General features: G+C 47.4%; 1 protein-coding gene across 2 annotated transcripts in view; it reads right to left on the reverse strand.

Moving 5' to 3' along the window:
- Positions 1-15,135, reverse strand: part of G6PD (glucose-6-phosphate dehydrogenase) — a 23,491-nt gene extending 8,356 nt beyond the window's left edge. Inside the window, exons 1-6 of one of the 2 annotated variants that reach the window (XM_055003456.1) lie at positions 15,072-15,135; positions 11,348-11,493; positions 3,093-3,130; positions 2,898-3,006; positions 2,467-2,684; positions 31-189 (exon numbers count right to left, since the gene is read on the reverse strand). In XM_055003456.1, the coding sequence (XP_054859431.1) occupies positions 31-189; positions 2,467-2,684; positions 2,898-3,006; positions 3,093-3,130; positions 11,348-11,476 (653 nt within the window). In that variant the 5' untranslated portion in view covers positions 11,477-11,493; positions 15,072-15,135. Of the gene's footprint in view, positions 1-30; positions 190-2,466; positions 2,685-2,897; positions 3,007-3,092; positions 3,131-11,347; positions 11,494-13,234; positions 13,314-15,071 lie in introns of those variants that run through there. The other variant, XM_055003455.1, reaches the window with a different exon arrangement.
- Positions 15,136-20,231: the final 5,096 nt, after the last annotated feature.

Raw genomic sequence — 20,231 nt, forward strand, 5'->3', positions numbered from 1 at the left:
CCTTGCCACTTCCCAAGTTCCCTCTCCTACCTGAGCACCATCAGGTTCTGAACCATCTCCTTGCCCAGGTAGTGGTCAATGCGGTAGATCTGGTCTTCTCTGAAAAGGGCTGAGATGTGATCTGACAACCTGTTGGAGCTTTCCAAGTCCTTGCCAAAAGGCTTCTCTACGATGATACGATTCCAGCCACTGAGGACAGGTGGGGAAGGGGCAAGCATCAGTTTGTGAGTGGGCATTAAATCAAGTGCGGGCAAGGCCAAGTGACACAGACAAGCTCTCTCCTGTTCAAGGCTGTGCATATTCTGCAACACCCAAATTCTGGACTCAGTAATAATAATAATAACAACAACAGCAACAACAACATTCGATTTATATACCACCTTTCAGGACAACTTAATGCCCACTCAGAGCGGTTTACAAAGTATGTTATTATCTGTGAGGTGGGTGGAGCTGAGAGAGCTCTGAGAAGCTGTGACTGAGCCAAGGTCACCCAGCTGGCTTCAAGTGGAGCAGTGGGGAATCAAACCCGGTTCTCCAGATTAGAGTCCCTTCGCTCTCTTAAGCACTACACCAAACTGGCTCTGAGCAGCGTTGCTTAAGTTCATTTTACAAAGTTTATTCTGTTTTTCAAAGAGCTATGCAGAGCACTGAAATCTCACTTCTTGATCACTGTAAACCTCGTTTGGTTCCTCTCTGCCTTCTGCATTCACAGGTGTTGCCTGGCAGGTTTTCAGCCCTAAGGGCTTATACATATAAAACACATCGCCTCACAAAATTACTGTGGGACATTGGCAAAAAAATGTGTCCCCAAACTATGCACTTTAGATGAATTCCCTAGGCAAACCATATTCTCCCAGCTCAGCCCTCTATTTGGGGCTAACGCCATCCTAACTTCTCAGATATTTAAGTATTACAAGATAAAGTTGGTGAAGCACTTTGAATATTCTAAAGCAATAGACAAATACTATTTTCGTATTAGTGAGATTCTCAGGAAGTGGATTTCTGTTCCAGATAACACATCTCGTTTTTACTCAATGGGTACAACAGCTTTGCTGTTACTCCCTCAATCCCCAAGCTGCCATCCAAAGAGGCTTACTTGAAGCGTAGTTGCGAGTAACCTAAGTTATCAACTCATTTCAGTGGCCTGTCGGTGTAAGTACTGCACTATGAGAGATGCCTCCTCCTGTAAAGCTTGCTCAGCAGACGCTCCCATTAGTTTATAAGCGGGCATTAGGTCAAGCGTTGGTCTGCAGTAAAAGGGCAAGGGAGCAGTAGCACCTTAAAGACCAGCAAGATTGCCACAGCATAAACTTTTGAGTCAAAACTGCCCCTGTCGGGGCTTATGCCCCAGAAATCCTTTGGGTCTTTAAGATGCTACGGGACTTGAATCCTGCTCTTTCATGAACACGTCTCGCTCTCGGGAACCCCTGCTGTGACTTCCAGGAGTGCTCTGCTTCCACATTATACTGTTTGGAGAGGCTATTGCACCACTGACTGATGCGAGCAAACTTAAGAACTGACTCTTAATATAAGAATTAGCTTCAGGCTCCCACACATCAACAGAATGAGCCACTTGAGCCTGTTTGAGTGTAACTAGCGCAAAAGAAACAAGAAAGCTCGACTAGCAGTACTTGCTCCTGCTCCATGCGGGGAGTTTGGGGGTGGGGACAAATTAGAAGGAAAAAGGAAGGAAGTAGATCTGTGGAGACCCAGGGTCTGCTTAGGAAAGAATCACTAGGTATTAAGAACAAGGCGGTCTGTCAACAATCACTGCCGATCAACACAATGAGGTATGACGCACACACTAATTCCTAGACCCAGCACAAAGATACAAGAACCAGAAAAACCTCATACCTCTCCCTATATGAACTCTCTGCACATCTTCATAAAGGCTCACTTCATACTCAACCATTTCACACATTAAAGAGGAGCAAACTCGGGGTCTGCCATAGTACACAGTCAATGGGGCTAACCATGGTTCCCTGAGAATTACAGTTGTGTGATCCAGGGTTTGCGAACCTGCATTTACACCGTGCAGCCAAGCATGCAATATGTGGCACAGTAGAGAATCACAGCGGCAGTGGATTCCGTAAGAATTCACTCCACGCAACACAAGCAGAGAAAGGGGGACTGGGGAAGGCTCACCGACCTGCTCTCTCCTCATTTTTGTAATTCTGTTTTTTCCTGTTCCTTCTTACATTCCCTCTCCTCCCTCTTCCATTTTTGCAGATTGGATGTATGCTCTTGAGGCGGGGTGGTGGTGTTGCTTAGATGGCCTCCCTACAATAAATCCTCCCCGCCCTTCTTATGTGCAGTTACATGGCATCAGTCTTAATCACACTTAATCCTAACCAGGTTCTCTCTTAACCAAGATGTCTTAGCTACTCTTTCCACTAGCCATGTAGATCAACACCTACTACTCACTGCCAGTTCTCAAACACAACCTCCCACCAGAGCCAAACTTACACAGTACTCATGCAGGTCTCCCGGATGTTCTGGGTGACATTCTCGTAGACGCTGGGGGGCAAAGCCAAGTAAAAGAGCCGGTTGGCTTTCTCGCCGTTGTGCAGGGAGTTCAGGTGAGTGTTGAGCTGTTCAAAGGAGGCCCGGTCATCATACTGTCCTTGGATGTAGGAGTTGCGGGCAAAGAACTCATCCAGCTTCTGTTGTTCCTCAGGTGTGGCCTGGAACAATGTTGGTATTTGTTATCTGTCAGGGAGAAAGACTGCTTGCATCCTCTACACATCTCCCACTAAGGCAGCGGCTGCTTTCTACTCCACCATCAGCCAAGCAGAGGGGATCAGCCATGCTGTCAACTTCCTGGAGGCTACTGCAACAAGCTCAAGGGCATGAGCAACATCTAGAGGTCATCATGAAGGCTGTGAGGACAGTCTCACCTTTAGGTATGGCTGGCTTTGTTTGCGGATGTCAGCAACGGTGAGCTGGGACCGGGCATAACCCACCACATATGTCTCGTCTGGAAGCAGCCCATCTCGGAACAGCCACCTGCACAGGAGATCAGACTGGCTGTCAAGTGAGAACAGGCAAATGAGAAAGAGTGGAAGCCTCGTGGATAGCAGAACAGTACTCACCAAGTGGTTGGATAGATCTTCTTCTTGGCTAGATCACCCTGAAAATGCGAGGGGGGGGAACATTCCATCACTACTAGGAAAGAAAAACGTGCGCTGAGAGGCAAAGGCCGAACTGGCATTTCATCGAGGCTAGAATTCCGATGATCCCAAAACAGAATCATTCTGATACTCCTCTTTCCACAAAACCAGACAGCCCTATTTATCTGGATTACATTCAAAAAGGCTCAAGAGACACAAAGAACCTTTTGTTCCAGACCCAAACACATTATCGCTGGTCTAACAGAATTATATGATTATATAAACAACTCCAGGCAGGGCTTTTTTTCTGGGGAAAGAGGTGGTGGAACTCAGTGGGTTGCCCTCGGAGAAAATGGTCACATGGCTGGAGGCCCCGCCCCCTGATCTCCAGACAGAGGGGAGTTGAGATGGCCCTCTGCGCCACTTGGTGGCGCAGAGGGCCATCTCAACTCCCCTCTGTCTGGAGATCAGGGGGTGGGGCCACCAGCCCATGTGACCATTTTCAAGAGGTGCCGGAACTCCATTCCACCGCGTTCCAGCTGAAAAAAAGCCCTGACTCCATGCAACACAATGACATTACTGATTGCCACTGAATGTAATGAATAACAAGATAACCAACAGCCTATCCTCAGTTCCGTTCACTCCTCTTCCATCATGAATATGCATCTCTGCTCCAACCATAGTGTCTGCTGCGTCACGGCATTGTAACCTTCCCTACATCTTCCGCTTCCCAATGGGAAATACTGGGGGTAATAAGAGTGGAATAAAAGGGGGAGCATATCTGTGCTCTCCTATTCATGCTCCCACATTCTGCAGAGTTCCATGTCCCCCTTTATTCCCAAACTTTCATGAAGATCTGGCTGTGCTTTGCACAGCAATATGTTTGGAGACATTGGGAAAGATGAGAGACTGACACCACGCACACGTTCCAGTTGAATTCTGCTCCCTTGTTCTTGCAAATGAGAGTCGGGCCAGTCAATTTATTTGGACTGGAGCAATGCCTGCATTCCATTGCCCCACCCATCTGTGGCACAGCTCCCTTCTTCCCACAGCCCAGGCTTCTTCTGTGACTGGCAGTGTCACTCTTTATGCAAGGCTCCAGGCACGTGCTTCATCCCTTCAATGGGCAGCAGGCAGGAACTCTGCTTCCATCCAGTGCTATGCCTGACCACAAACACGCCTAGTCATGCTGTGTTAGCTAAGCTGGAAGCCACACCTGTGGACTCTCAGCCCAGCTTCTCACACCACCAGGACAAATGGGAGTCAGCAACGGATCAGCTGCCCCGTTACTAAGCAGCAGAGCATGCTGAATTAATCAGGAGGAGGAGGAGGAGGGAAGTCCTGCCTGCCTCTGTTATGAAAGGGCTGACGGGCAGCTGAGGCCAACATAAATTTTGAAAGGAAAACAGTCTTCATAAGGGGAATTCTGGGCAGGGGAGTCAACAAACAAAGAATCCACCCACCCCTCCATTCCGTTGCCGGGGAAGGGGCTGGGTGGGAATTAAAAACTGAGTATCACCGAGTTGCTTGGCTTATTTTAGGTTGTTTATTGTCATTTCTCTGTCTCATACAACACTTGGAGTACTGCTGGTTAACGTTACAGATCGCCATCTCCCTCTCTCTTTAAATGTTTTTGGAAGCCGACCTTTCGGGCAGAGGCGCTCACTTAACCTTGTATGATTTGACACTGGATCGCCAGAGGTCTTTACCCTTCTACAAAAGCAGCTGGGTGGGAAGAATATCAAGCAGGGCTGCCCCCCCTCCCCAGATAATCCACCCCAAGTTGCTATTAGTGCCAGTAGGGGGGAAAGGGGGAGACGGGCTTTTCTGCCTGTCCACCAGAGCTGATGGCCGCCTGATATCTCTTGGAGAACGGAGAAATGGGGTAATCACGAAGGGAGAAAGGAACAACCACCCCCAGTCCAGCACTAGGGCCCCAATTAAAAAAATTTAAAGACACACGGTCATGGGTTGCTAGCAACTCATCTAGTTGCACCCTTCGTTGTTCCTAATCAAAACAAACGGTAGGTATCCACAATTGCTCACAGTCATCCCTTTTACCCCTTTCTCCACATTTCCTTCCTGCTTAATGAATAAAATTCACATTGTCAACATCTCTAGGCAGGGCTTGATTTGTTTATACTACTCTGTAAAGTGCCATGTACATTAATGATGCTACATTTTAAAATAAAACAATGAAATTATAATAGGTTAGCCATCAGGTTGTGTGTCTGTGTATAGGGTGAGAACGTGGATGTGGAAGATTACGTGAGGAGCAGTGCCGCTAGCACATGCTCAGGGTGGTGTGTTTCCCAGAGACTTCCACACTGAATGGCTTTCTGCAGCTGATGTACAAAGGGCGCACAGTCTGCAGGAAGCTATATTGAACCATTCTAAGAAGACTCTTAGTAATTCTAAGCGTCCCAGGAGTACCAGCATTAAAATGCTACAACAGATGTCTCCAGAGTATAAGGAGAAAGACATTCTGTCCTTTAGGACAGAACCTTGTAAGACACCAGTGAAGCTCTGTAGGCAGCTTTTCAAAAGCTACAGGAGATTCTACACTATTCTGGCATTGGAGTCAACAATTCTAAATGTAAAGATTCTTATATGAACATTACGAATACACAGATGTGTTAGGTAGTAGACATTTAATAGCTACACCGCAGACTGCTGTTGAGGATTTCAGGGTGTTCAGGTACTAGTTAAAGGCTAGACACACTCCAGGTGGGGTTTTTCCATGAGTGCAAAACCTCTCCACTGGCTAGATGTCCCGTTCTTCAGTTCACAGTGCGGGTTCTTACCTCTGCAACCCAGGTCCCGAATATCTGGAGCGCTGCCCCTCCCTGCCTGAGCCTTCCTGTCGGCCGGGTTCCTTGCATAAGTTTTGAGTGTCCAAAAGAAAACGTGGCCCGCTTCGGTGCGAGCACGTGCCTTTTGGGTCATGATACTGACCTTATAGAATGGGATGCCTGAGGAGTTTAAGTGGGGCCTGACCCAACCGTAGAAGGCTCTATAGTACCTGTGCCTCTCTCCTCAGAATACTTAACCTTTTAAATAAAGGACTGAACTATCAGTATCCTTTTGAAGCCGAGCCAGTCCAAGGCATTTTGGTGTGTTCTTGGAAAATCCAAATAGCGCATCCCTCTGGTTAATTAATACGGGGCACAACCCATTATAAAGTTCTCCTGCATTAGCCACCCCTCATTGAAATGAACAATAGCTGTGCAAAAGCACAACAGTCCTCTTTGAAATGAAGGGGGTGTGTAAAGGAGTGTTGCTGTGCTCTTGCACAGCTCCTGTTGGTTTCAAAGGGGGGCTCGTGCACAGAGTTAATAGCCTCCCACCAGCCGGATCTGTCAGTCTTCCATTCTGCTGTACTTAATGGTCTCCTAAACCCATCACTATCTCATCTTCCCTAACAGCATGAACTGAAGTACCACCCTCCTCAGATCACCCTCTGGCACAGAAAGGGACTCTTAGGGGACACATCCAAAGAACAGCTTTCTGTGATCACAGTCAGGGCTGCAGCATCCAAATGGGAACGCGCATATCTCACAGAAAGTCAGCACTGTGGCGCACTGGTCAGCCATGAGCCAAAGCATCCCACACGACTGGATGGCAGGGATCTGAAATGTTGGGAAAGCTAAGCAAATCCTCACTATTGCAGTGATCTGGTTGTGAAGCCAGGATTAACTTCTCCCATGTTATACTGGGCAACACCCAATCCTCTTTGTCTGTTAAAAGAGCTTTGCTTTATGCTTTAGATACCCACACACAGTCGGTGCCTTCCCTGCATTTATGACAGTGACACCCCTTCCCTTCAAAAGTCTTCTGCCTTACATTCTATGAACATTGTTCTAGGTGTACATGGAAATACAGATTCTTGGCTTACTATTCAACCTTTCCTCGCCTTCTCTAAGAAACATCCTAAAATGGTTACGCTCTCCCCTTCTTGTCCTGTTTAACCTTCCTTTCTCAACACAGACTAAAAATAGTATCCAAATTTTTAAAAATTAAAAACCACAAAACATTAAAATCCAATTCACACAGTAAGAGACCATACACTTTTGCCATAAAATCTACTAATGTGGAAAGGCTCTTTCCACCGATGGCACCGTAATGCCAACAATGTGGGGGTCTTCCTAATAAAGTTTGGATTCACGCGGCTTTTCCACTTGCCTACAAATCACAATCATTCCCCTGTGCCCTCACCGAAGGTGGAGTGACCTGTAGAAACCCCCGGCTTTCCAGCCTCCAGCCAGGGCTGGAAGCTTTTTATCTAATGCAAACATTGATAAATCAGGCACCATGTAGTGAACTGGGTTGAAAAGGTGTGAAACATCCAGGGCACATGAGGCTTGCAGCTAGACGGGCTGCGTGCTTCTTTCTAGGTTCACTTGCGATCTCACACCGAAGGTCGGGAGCTCTAATCCCTGCAGAAAGAATCTAACAGAGGAGCTTCAGCATCTTAGCCCGTGAGATGCTCTCTTGGCATTGCTTCCAAGTGAAAAAAGGCTGGTCCTGGAGTACAGGAGCTACCAGAGTGATAAGCTTTAATTGGTATAGTTGCTTTAATCAAACAGCAGGAGCTACAAGTTCAGCACACACTTTGGGGGAATGTTAGCCTTGTTTAGTTTTTATGAACCAAAGGGAGAGAACCCTGAGCTCCTGGAAGGAAGGTTGGGACAAAAATGTATTAAATAATTTTTTTTTTAGTAGGGATGCCTTCTTTATTTCCATCCTCATTATATGTAGCAGAATTGGGGACTTTTCACCCCTACCACCACCTTGCCCAAAGAGTACATTGTGTATTCTTCCAGTTATGGACTACAACTGGGAGCCTGTTCGTAAGCCGGGAATAAACAAAGGAGGGCTTCTACTTTCCCTTTTTGCAGGAGCACCACAACTGTGACTCAGCAAAAGCTGGTGCTCCCTTTTTCTCCTAAGCAAGGAACAAGGCCACACACTGGATGGTTCCAACCAGCCTCAGGCCACAAAGCACCCAAGATCAAAGACAAGTAGTCAGTTTTGACAGCAGCTCTGTGCAATTAATTCACCAATGTTTAAGTAGCAGCTCATGGTGGGAGAGAAGGAATATCTGACTGAAAGCTGGAGCTTTGCTCTGGTATTACCAATATCTGTAAGCTCTCTACCTCCACCGAGCATTGGCGTAGCCATTATCAAACTAAAGAGTACCCTACATCTCTGCAAGTTGGCAGCCCCACCCCTTAGCCTTTGGCCATTCCATTTAGCATCACCTCCTCCCATCTTTAGATATAGAAACATAGAGAGCTGGAAGGGACTCCAAGGGTCTAGTCCAACCTCAAGCACAAAATGCAGGAAATCCACAGCGATCTCTCCCTCTTCACCTCCCCCAGTGACCCCCGGCTCTATGCCCAGAGGAAGGCAAAAAACCTCCAGCATCTCTGGCCAATATGGCCTGGAGGAAAATTCCTTCCTGACCCCAAACTGGCAAGTGGCATTACCCTGGGCATGTAAAAAGGGGCCATGAGAGCCTCATACTGGCTCATCCCTCCACGTCCTCCCTCTCCCAATCTGTACATTCATACTGAGTCACAGAACCATCAAAGCTGTCAGGTGGCCATCTAGCCTCTTCTTAAATACCTCCAAGGAAGACGCGCTCATACCTAACATATACCTAATAATTAGATATGATGCATTATTATAAAATAAAAGTGCCCCTGAGCACGTGAGGAGAGCGTTTTCCTCTTCACTAGCAATTGCAGTCCATCCTGTTTACGTAGAATTAGAACAGGGCTTCCTCCCAGAAACTCCAGCACCTTTAATATTAATCTCTGCCCAGACCTTTCTCGATAGCCTTCTGAGGACACGGGTCAAAGCATTTCTAAAATTTTAGTCACTACAATTGTGTTCCCACAATACATCTTAAACTGATACTCCATAATCTGACTGTACCTGCTCACCTGCATACCATTTCCAATGTAAAAAGCCTCCCAATACATGTATGCCCTGCTACATTGTACTTCAACACAAATCCAAAGATACGAAAGAGACGCAGCAAATTACTCCAAGTACGTCCTGCAAGTACTTACTTTCGTGAAGGTGCTAGGTTATTGTTACTTTTCCTATAATTTCTTCCCCACCAAAATAAACACTTGCACTTTATGCAGAGTATAAATTTTGCAACTATATGCACAACAGCAAACAAGCCCCCCTGGGGAGCCAGTGCCATAGGCTGATCTTGACTGGCACCTGATTACTGACACATTGCTAAATCCAAAATATGTTGGGATTAGCTACCTGCCCCTTTGAGCATGCTCTCCAACACTGCCACCCCTCCATTAAAAGGGATGTTGATTACACACCATGCAGTAATCACTGTGCTGAGTTACACAACTGTGCACTCTAACTGAAGGAGAAGCTTTCACAATCAATAGAAACACAAGCCACTATCTGCTGCAGTGTAACTTGGCTGCTCCATCTGTTTGCACCACATCAGTATCCTGTCCTCTCACACAGATCTGTTATCATTCGGAGCCCCACCTCTGGACAGAAGATGGTAGGCAGGGTACCACACTGAGGAAAGGGATGCTTGAGTAGGACAGAAAGGATTTGACAATGCAACTGTAGTAACAAGGGAAAAACTTGGGAGCTCAGATCAATCTCTAGAATTACAGGCTGAGTAGACTATACAAAACAGAAGATGAATGCTCCCCAGTACGCCACTGCAACTCTCATACAGTTATAATAACTTGCGCCAGGGCTGGACTACATGCCATATAGGATACAAGGCTATGGCTGAAAAGAGCACCTCCATGTCAAGGTCTCTCCCTCCCCTCTATAATATGAAAGATTATTTGCTGGTGTCACTGCATCATCATGAATGCCAACCTCATTTCTTCAGGGTACAACTTGATGAAGACACAAGAGGCAGATGATGTTACAGGGCAATGAGAGATAAGCCAACGTGGCAGCAGCCCATGTCCTGGGGAGTTCTCTTCTTAATTGCGCGTATACTGGGTCCAGCCCCTTCCAGTTTCCAAAAGAAGAAAAATAATGTTTTTTCCTGCAATCACGTTGCAAACAATCTCCATTCCCATCTTTACAAGTAACAATTACGAAGCAAGGTTCAGGCGGGTAGCCGCGTTGGTCTGCAGTAGAAGAGCAAGATTCAAGTCTGGTGGCACCTTAAAGACCAACCAGATTTTCAGGGTATAAGCTTTTGAGAGTCAGAGCTCCCTTTGTCAGATACGAGGAATGGAGCTCCCGGTATATCCCACTCAGTGTCGTAAAGAAGAGAGTTAGGATGCAAAGGTACAATAGTACAATCCTGCTTGATTAGAAATTAGCATCTGTAGTGAGGTAAGAATCCTATGTCTCTGTTCAGACACAAGGGGCGTGCGTGTCTCCGTTCAGATGCAAGGGGTCCACTGAATTTGTGAATGAACTCAAGTTCAGCGATCTCATGTAATAACCTCCCCTTCTATCTTCTCTGATTGAGGACTGCTGTCAGGTCAGCAGCGGAACATCCTGAAAGATTAAAATATTCTCCCACTATTTTTGAGTGTTGTGATTTTTAATGTCAAATTTATGCCCACGTCTTCTATTTCAAAGCAAGCAAGACATCTGTGTTTGAAACACAGCACAAGTTTTCAGATCATACAGAATTCCTCCCCAGGCTGCCTGATTAGGAAGAAGGAGGGGGGGGGAAAGGAAGAAGTGGAAGGCAGTAATTGTTCTTACATCTAGTCATTGTGATTTAATTGCTTGCATCCTCCACGCTAATTACTCTGTTTACATTTTATGGCAACTTAGTCGGGTTTTTTTACCCATCAACTTTGCCTGCCCACCCCTTTCTACAGTTTTTGTATTTGTTATTGCTTAATTGGTACATACTGTTTTCATTTTTGACTTTACTGAATACAATTCACCATTAATGTTTTAAACAGATAAACTATTAAAATTTAAATGTCGCCTAACAACAAACCTGTGGTCCTTTTCACCGTCTCACACAAAATGTATTTAGCTTCACCTCCCCGTCCTGTACTTAAGTTGTGCCCCTGTCCTGCTTAAGTATCCACAGCACCACCTCTTTGCCAGCCAAGTTCTCCTCTGATTAGGCCTGCCACTTTGAGAAACTTCTTGCTCCATTTAAACTTTGTTTTAATTGTAAAAAGCCACATCAAGACACTTGCTGTATCAGGCTCAGGTCTTGTATATACCCGAACTTGGCCTAGAGAGAAGAAACTCACCGAAGCCCCTAAGATGATGAAGATGTGGGTATCTGACTGGAGAAAGTCATTCCCCTGGCACAGCTCTTCCCGTAGCATCCCACAGACGTCCTGAAGACTCAGCTCCTCTTGTGCAAGCCGACGATTCATAATGGCAGTGTTGTTCCCTGAGGAGAAAAGGATTTGGTCAGGTGAGGCTATGTGGGCAGAAACCTGTCTCCTCCCACCCCCTTGCCGTCCCCTCCCCACCCTGTAGCGAGTGATGCCCAGGTTAGCTGCTCTTCCAACTCCTTGCTTCTATCCATGGCATGAGCCATGCCAGTAGGTACTCGGGATATAAGTTTCAACTTGCCGCACCGAAGTTCATCGCAGTTCATACCAGCCAGTTTTGACAGAAAGGCCTTTTCTTTCTGCGGATTACACTATGCAAGTATTGACAAAATACCTCTAGAGCTCTCTGAAGTTGAGACTGCCAAACTCCACCTACTCAGATTCTCTACTTCTAGACGGGTCCAAAACTATGGGAAAAGCAGACTGAAAATGAAACAAGATTTGGCAAGAGAAAGGAGAACCAGGAAAGGAGACCTTTTGTGTGTGCTTGTGGTCTATTGATAGCCTATTGTCAGACACGGCAATCCCAGGGAACGGGTGTTTGGGGTCTATAAATTACATGTCGTACCCGGAATCCAGCCTCAAGGTCTGCTATTTAAACAGGAAGATCAACTAACATGGAGGAAGAGGAACAATTAAATGTTGCACTTTCATGTTGCTTTCCTTCCAAAAATCGCTTCTTTTACTTCCTCCTGTTATTCCGCCCCCCGCAACCAGCTCAAGCAAAAACAACTGCACGAGGGGGGTGTTTATCAGCACCAAATCATCACAAATTACTGTTCTTTCCCCATGTGTCTCCCCCATGGAACTACAGCCCCCACAGCCGCAAATTACAGGACTGCACATAAACAAAACAGTCCTCAGAACCAAAACTAGTATCTTTAATTGGGGCAGCTTCTGGAATATACAAGATTCCAGTTTGCACGTGGTTCTTCTTAATTCTATAATCTGTGGTGTGGATCCTTGAGGGAATGAAAAGAGCAGCCCCACAAACCATGCGGTGGAGAAGGACAAAGGGATCAGCCCCCTCTGTCCACGTGTCTCAGGAGCAGTTTGGCGGTTTTACTGCACTGGGCAGAAGAGGGAGGTTGGACTAGTGGGCAGAACCAAGAAAGAACTCAGGTTTATTATGCGAGGTGGAGGGCACAATCCCACCCCCACCCGGGAGAAGGAAAAGATAACTTTATGCCCCGTCTCCACCACTGTACTTTTGCACCTCTGCCTCACCCACCCCAGGTCCTTCTCTGGACCCACAAGCCAGTGATGAAAGTCCAAGGTTTGTGCCAACAAGGGGAGATATACCCCAATACCCGGGGGAGAGGGTCCCCTTGTACTAAGGCAGTCTCAACTACGGTTGCCAACCCCCAGATGAGGCCTGGAGATCGCCTGGAATTACAACTGCTCTCCAATTTCTTGTGGCCCCTCGTTGCCATCTTCTGGGCATGGAGCAGGGGTCACTGGGGGGGTGGGGAGGATAGTTGTGAATGTCCTGCATTGGGCAGGGGGTGGACTAGATGACCCTGGAGATCCCTTCCAAGCCTATGATTCTACGGGTTTTCCCTGGAGCTTCAGAGGGCATGGTAGTAAGGCGAACCCCCTCCCCAAATTGCCCACTCCACGGGCTCCACCACCAAATCTTCAGGGATCCCCCCCCGCCCGGGAGCTGGCAAGCCTAGCCCTGATCCCCTCCCCCCTCCACAGCCCAACCCCCCCCGGCTCTCCTCATCCCGACCCCGTCGCTTCCCCCCCCCCCCCCGCGGCGAGGCCCTCTTTGCCTTTCTCGGCGCCCCTCCGCACCTGCTTCCGCTCCCGGCTGCTTCGCGTCCCGCTGCTGCTGCTGCTGCTGCTGCCGCCGCCCGCGGCCCCCTCCCCTCTCGCGCGCGCGGCTCCCGCTTCCCCGCCCCCATCTTTCCCCAGGGGCTGACAGCCCGCCCCGCCCTCCTGGCCCGCCTCCGCCGGCGGCGCGAGCCAATCGCCGCTGCGAATGTCGGCCTGGGAGAAGCGAGGAGCCAATGGGAAGCACCCGAGACCGTCTTCCCCCTCCTCCCCCTCGCCGGCGATGTTTTCCCCTCAGTTCCTCCTCGCTGGTTGCTGAGGCGCCCGGAGAAGGCGCGAGTGTAGGGCGGTTCTCCCCGCAGGCTCTGGCTCGACAGCACCTGCCCCGGCTGGGAAGCCTGCGGGTCTCTACGGAGCCCACCCCCTGCCCTGCTGTGGGAGGCCTCTCAAGCGCTGCCCCTCCCAATTCATGTTCGTCCGTCTGTAGAAGCAGAAAAGAGCAAGAGCCCAGGAGCCCCTCCGAGGCTCGCAAAATGGGTGTTAGGGTGGCAGAGACCCGAAGGCGAGGAGCTGAAGAGACCCGAAGAGACCTGAAGGCGACGAGCCGGGGCTCACGAAAGCGCCCGCCCTACCGCCAGTGTTGGTCTCAGAGGTGCTCCTGGACTCTCGCTCTTCCCTGCTGCTACAGACGGACTGAAGGGGCCAGCTGTGGCTCACAGAAGCTCATCGCCTGTCACTCATTTCATTCGTCTCACCGGCCCTACTGGGCTCTTGCTCTTTTCCTCTGTAAAAATTAAAAAGCCTCCAGGCTTTCGAGGCGCAGAAACTTTCCTCTTCGCAGAGCATCCAAAGCGCCGCGGATCCCGGTCGGTTCTCCTGCCAGGCATTTATGCCGCAATAAAGCGGGTTAGCCTTAAAGGTGCTACTGGGCTCTTTTTGATTTTGCTACCACAGACTAACGCGGCTCACTCCTCGGCATCTCCTGCCAAACACGGCCGCCTTTCCTGCTCATCCAGACCCCAGGACGGGGGTCTCAACTGGCCCCTGCCCCCCGCTGGGTCCACCCAGGGGCCCACAGATGTCCAAAGGAAGAGAACCTGCCTACGCCTCATTCCAGGCGGGGCAACCCGGTGGCTGCTGATCCCAGGCCGAATTACATAACAGCCTTTAAAATAAATAAATAAAAGTGCTGGGAAAGGGTCGCAGCGCCGCTCAGGTGACCACGGGGCAACGAAAGCGACTGAACCGGACAGGCAACTCAAAACGTTTTTCAACGAGGCTGAAAAGGAGCCCTCTTGAGAGACTGGGCAGGTCAATTTACCCGTTTCAGGAAATGTTCACCAAAGGCGGGGATTTGCATGCAAAGATCCCACACACACCTCTATTAAGATAAGAATCAAGAGCCAACAAATCCTGCAGCTGAGTTACTTCTCAGAAATGCAAAGCCGTATTTTGAGATTGTTTTTCAGCTTCTCCAGGATCCATTTTTAGAAGCTCCAGCGACTCTCTTGCCCCCCCCACCGTCCACTGCTGTCCAGTCCTCCTCCCCCTCCCCATACATAATTCTCCTCAACTCATTGCTAATGCCAGCTCTTTCGCAATGTGGAGAAGTGCCTTAGCATGATTTCCCCAACACAGCTGGGCAGCAGAAAAGGAGCTTTATAACTTATGGACCATGAAAGACCCTGACAGGAAGCTGATTCATTTGAAAGATGGTGCGAGAGAAGAGTTTTATGGATGGCCAAAGAGACAAAAAGTGGGTTCTAGAGCAAATCAAGCCTGAATTCTCCCTAGAAGTGAAAACGACTACACTGAGGCTATCCTACTGTTGTTCATATCACCAGAAGACAAGACTCACCGGAAAAGACAATAATGCTAGGGAACCGGGAAGGCAGTAGGAAAAAGAGGAAGACCCAACATGAGACAGCTTGACTCAATAAAGGAAGCCAAGCCCTTCAGGATTGCAAGACCTAGGCAAGCCTGTTAATGATAGGACGTTTTGGAGATCATTAATTCATAGCGTCGCCGTAAGTCAGAGGCAACTTGATGGCACATAACACCCACCCACAACCTATTTACAGACTGAGCCGCACCCTTCTCAGTCTATTGAAATCAATGGGCTTAGAAGGATGTGACTCTGTTTAGGATTGCACTGTAAGAGACAGAGGCACAGAACAGGGGACAGCTTCTGAGGAGGGTGGTGGGTAGACAGAATTTAAGAAACAACCTCTACGTATGAAGACCATTCAGCGAACTTTCCACACGTATTTGTGGACCATACAGCAGGAAGCTATTGGCCTCTCTCACTCTCTCCATTTATCTTTTGCAACACCTGAACCATCCTGTTGAACCGCTTATTCCTCTTTCCATTTGAAATGTGGCTTGTGGCCTGCAGAACATTTTGGTGCCCTGAGCAGAGAACCCCCTTGCAGCTCCGGCTGTCAATGAGGCATGACCAGGGAAACTTACTGTAGGATCCAGCAGTGCAGTCAGGTAATTGCAGACTCTGGATTTAATGGTTTTACAGGGACCTTCTTTAGACGGCCACGCGTTCTTCAAATGCAAACCACAGACTGGACATTCAACAGGGTTGCCTCACCTGTTCTCAGCATGTCCAGAGATAACAGCACATGGCAATACTGGGTTCTATATGCACATTTACTCAGAAGTAAATTCCACTGTGGCCAATCTGTTTTGTTAGCCACGGCCCATTTTTGCTCCTCCCCACCCCTGCTGAACCTGTAAACCAGGGCCCTGGAGTCTGACATCCAGTTTTTTGCAATTACTTTCTGTGGTTTGTGAACACAGGCTTTGCAGCAGCTGAGAAAATTCTGCCCCAGTCTTGCAAACAGCCTTATGGTGAAGGAGGGAATGACAGGCGTGGTGCTTGTTAATGGTTCTGATGCACTTGCTATGGTTCGTCTGTCTGGGTCTTGATAGTCTTCATAGTGGCTGTTTGCTGGCACTGAAAAGTAACAATAATGTACCTATAAGAACAGGTGAGCTCATTGGTTTTGGCCTTCTGGATCCTAGCAACAGAGGAGGTACTGTTGAAACCAAAACTGGAATAAACTTATCAGCCCACCAAAGAGAAAAGACACCCTCCACCATGCCTGGAGACAGCTCTTCTCCCTTCCAAAAGGACGGGAGCAACAGCAACCCAAGTATCCCTCTATCATGCTTGGACCAAGACTTCACTATAAAGCTGCATCTGGACTGATATTTGTATCTATTTTTAACTGTTGAAAACCATTTTGAGGGCCAGCTTTGCTTGTTTGAAAAGCTGAGTAAAAATGTAACAAGTAAACATTACATAATTAAAAGATCTCACACTTCACCCAAAGGCAACATGTTGTTGTCAGCTCCAAAATTGGCAGGAACCTATAGAATCCTTAGCAGACAGGGACCGGCATACTTACGGGACTGCCTCTCGCTATATGTGCCCCAGAGAGCGCTGAGATCAGCTGATGAATATCTGCTAATGGTCTCGGGCTGGCCTCGACCAGAGTCCGAGCATTTTCGGTCCTGGCTCCGACCTGGTGGAACTCTGTATCAGTGGATACGCAGGCCCAACAAGATCTTCTATCTTTTCGGCGGGCCTGCAAGACTGAGATGTTGCACCAGGCATACGGTTGAGGCCAGCCTGGTAGTCATCCAGAAAGCCTCCCAGCCGGCCTCTCGCCAGGGGGGCCACCTGACCGTCTGTCCCCTCTACGTGAGTTACAATGCAAACTGAACGGCCGGTTCCCCCATCTTCTTCCCATCCCCTGTGTATGACTGGCAGGGGTGGGTTGTCGGGTTACTGTCTGGGGGTGGTTTTTATGGAAATGCTGTGATTTTATTGTAAATTATATGTTTTTATTGCTGAAACCCGCCCAGAACCCACTTGTGGGGTGGGCAGGACAGAAGCCTAATCAATCAATCAAACCTGGAAATCAGAATTATCATGTCTTTCTCTAACAGGTACACATCATGAAGAAATTTAAATGGTAGAGTTTTCTTAGAAGTTTCTTAGAATATTTTGGAAAGCAGCATTTGTTGAATTACTGTTTGTTGTGCAAAAAGTCTGCCAGAAAAAATAGACAACTCTATCCTTACTTCTATATGTGCAAATTGTATATCTAAAAACTAGTTCCTCAAAATGTGTCATACTCTAATCTGTGGAGGAAAAATACGATAAAAATGTGATAAACACTCATATCACAGGTCATGAGTAATCCACAGATAGCAAACAAGCCAGCCAAATTCACAGGGATACAGGGAAACAGCTTTTTACCTACTGGAGAGTTGCCATGGTGACTATGTGGCTACCTAGTATGGTAAATTAGATTTCCTGCATTGTTCTGGAAAATAACTTGGCACATCCTATAAAAGGTGAGCCGTATTGGTGACAACTCACCTTTTATCCTGGTGCGCCTCCAGAGGGGGTGCTGCTGTGGGGGGGGGGGGGGAAGGCCAGGCGAGGCAGCCCATCCCTCCAGAGGTGCTCCGTTTTCTAGAGCCCTTTTTAAAAAAATGGGCTTGGTTGCTAGTTTTATTATAAAGCAAGTAAAAACTGTGGTAAAGTAATTGGTAACAGATTCCTCATAATCCACTCCAAGGAACAGAACACTAGTAGAGCTATGCAGACGGAAGATGGCAGGGACTGGCTCTCTCCTCTGTATCTTCCAAACTAAATAGCTGCAGTTTGGGACTCAATTGAGAAGAGGGGGGGGATCAGATGCTGATATCATTGGAGACGAGGGGTCAGTCTTTCCTGACAAGTTTAAAGGCAAGCCTGTGTCCTGTCGAGTGACCTGGGCAAAGGGAAAAGACACAATGCACCTGCATCTCCCCACCCATGTATTTTTACTTGAAAGCGGAACCTGAGAGAGGTTCACCTACAGCAAAATATCCTTCACACCCTTCAAATGCTATTATCAGATACCGTATGGTAGCAGCATATTAAAGCACAAGGGACCGATGTCATAAATGTATGTATGCAGCATTTATCATAGTAAATTGAAGGTAAATTCATTAATAACCATAAACAGAAATCTTACGGTACCAAAAAGACTAAAACAATTTTATCCCAGAATAAGCTTCTGCAGACTAGAGCCCTTTTGCTCAGCTATTCCTCCTGTGCAATTAATAACTATGAAAGCAGATCCACTAAGCGTGCACAGGATTGCAGGCAACTAAGGTGGCCAACCTCAGGTGAGGCAATATTTTGGTCAAAACGTGTGTAATAATATAATATCCTTCTACTACAATTGAGCAATGGTTTGTTCATATCACAACCAGAGCCTGTGGAGAAATCACATTACTAATCCATTATCACAATGTCCCTTTCAGGTAAGTATCAATCATCTGTCGATTTCAATAATTGTCTCTTTGATATGTTTTTCTGTTTTTAGGCAGGATTTCCGCTGATATCCAACGATGGGTGAGTATGCTCCAGGAGGAAAAATCCCCAAATCTCCTGGGCAGTTGGCAATATGTTCCAGGAGGAAAAATTCCCAAATCTCCTGGGCAGTTGGCAACGGGTGCGCCAGCTCTTTAGACAGCCCATTTCACAGTTGCTTTTTCAAGCCAAGAATTCTGCTGCTCCATTCTTCCTGGTCTTTTTATGTGAGACAATGGTGCTTCTCTATGCCATTTTCTCTGACTCAGAGAATGGAGCAGTAGAATTCTTAGCTTGAAAAAGCAACTGTGAAACAGGCTGTTTAAAGAGCTGGCGCACCCGTTTCCAACTGCCCAGGAGATTTGGGAATTTTTCCTCCTGGAGCATACTCACTCATCATTGGATATCAGCGGAAATCCTGCCTAAAAACAGAAAAACATATCAAAGAGACAATTATTGAAATCGACAGATGATTGATACTTGCCTGAAAGGGACATTGTGATAATGGATTAGTAATGTGATTTCTCCACAGGCTCTGGTTGTGATATGAACAAATCATTGCTCAATTGTAGTAGAAAGATATTACATTATTACACACGTTTTGACCAAAATATTGCCACACTTGGTTTGACCTACAAATTGTATTTATTTATACTGAGACCATCTTCATTATTGTATTAGTGGTCTCTTAGGAATTTCCTCCTTTGTTCAGTGTGTATTTGGGACCACTTTCCCTCATTGTTATTATACAACCTCAGGTGAGGCCTGGGGTTCTCCCAGAACGACAACTGATCTCCATAATTAAGGTTGCCAGCCATTTGCTAGCAACCTCTGGGAACTTTTGGTGGTGATTTGGGAAATTCCTAGTGTTGTGGTGACATCACTTCTGGGGACGTACCTGGAAGTGACATTGAAGAGTCACCACTATTCCTCTCATTTTGGTCCCGTTGCTACAGCAAGCAGCAGCCCAGAGGTGGGAGGTCTCTTGTCACAGTGGAAGACTGGGCCACCCTATCTAGACAACAGAGACAATTTCTCCTGCAGGAAAGGGCAGCTTTGGAGGGCGGACTCTATGATATACCGTAGAGTCTAGAATGGCTACAGAAGATAGATGTTCTACTGCTTCTGCTGTTATACCATAGGGACTAGGATAACTGAAGGTCAGAGCTTGGTTGGGGATTGAGAGATGAATAGGACTGGTGTTGGTTAGTATCCTATGGGTCTTCAGAGTAGACTTTTCTCCTTAATAGTAAGACAAACCTAAAGAGATAACAGCCAGTTATACTAGCACAAATAGTTAGGATCAAAGGGTTAGTATAACACACACATACACATGCATGCCGCTGTAAGGTGGGAGAAAAGGCAGGCAGAAATTATATGAGGTGGGAGATTTACACTGAAAAAAAATTAATTTTGATGGGGGGGAAAGGCCTTTACAGGAAGGGGAGGAATTGAAGAGGCTGAACTTTAACTTGAATGACATCACACACCAGTAGGCTTCCTTCCCTCTCCAAACTCTGCCCTCCCCTGGGCACCGCCTCCAAATCTCCAGGAATTTCCCCAAGGTAGAATTGGCCACCTGGAAAAGACAGCCCAGAAGTGATGTAGAAATGAATGCATTTATGTTGCTAGCCT

This window comes from Eublepharis macularius, chromosome 19, assembly GCF_028583425.1.
Source record: "Eublepharis macularius isolate TG4126 chromosome 19, MPM_Emac_v1.0, whole genome shotgun sequence".
Taxonomy (NCBI): domain Eukaryota; kingdom Metazoa; phylum Chordata; class Lepidosauria; order Squamata; family Eublepharidae; genus Eublepharis; species Eublepharis macularius.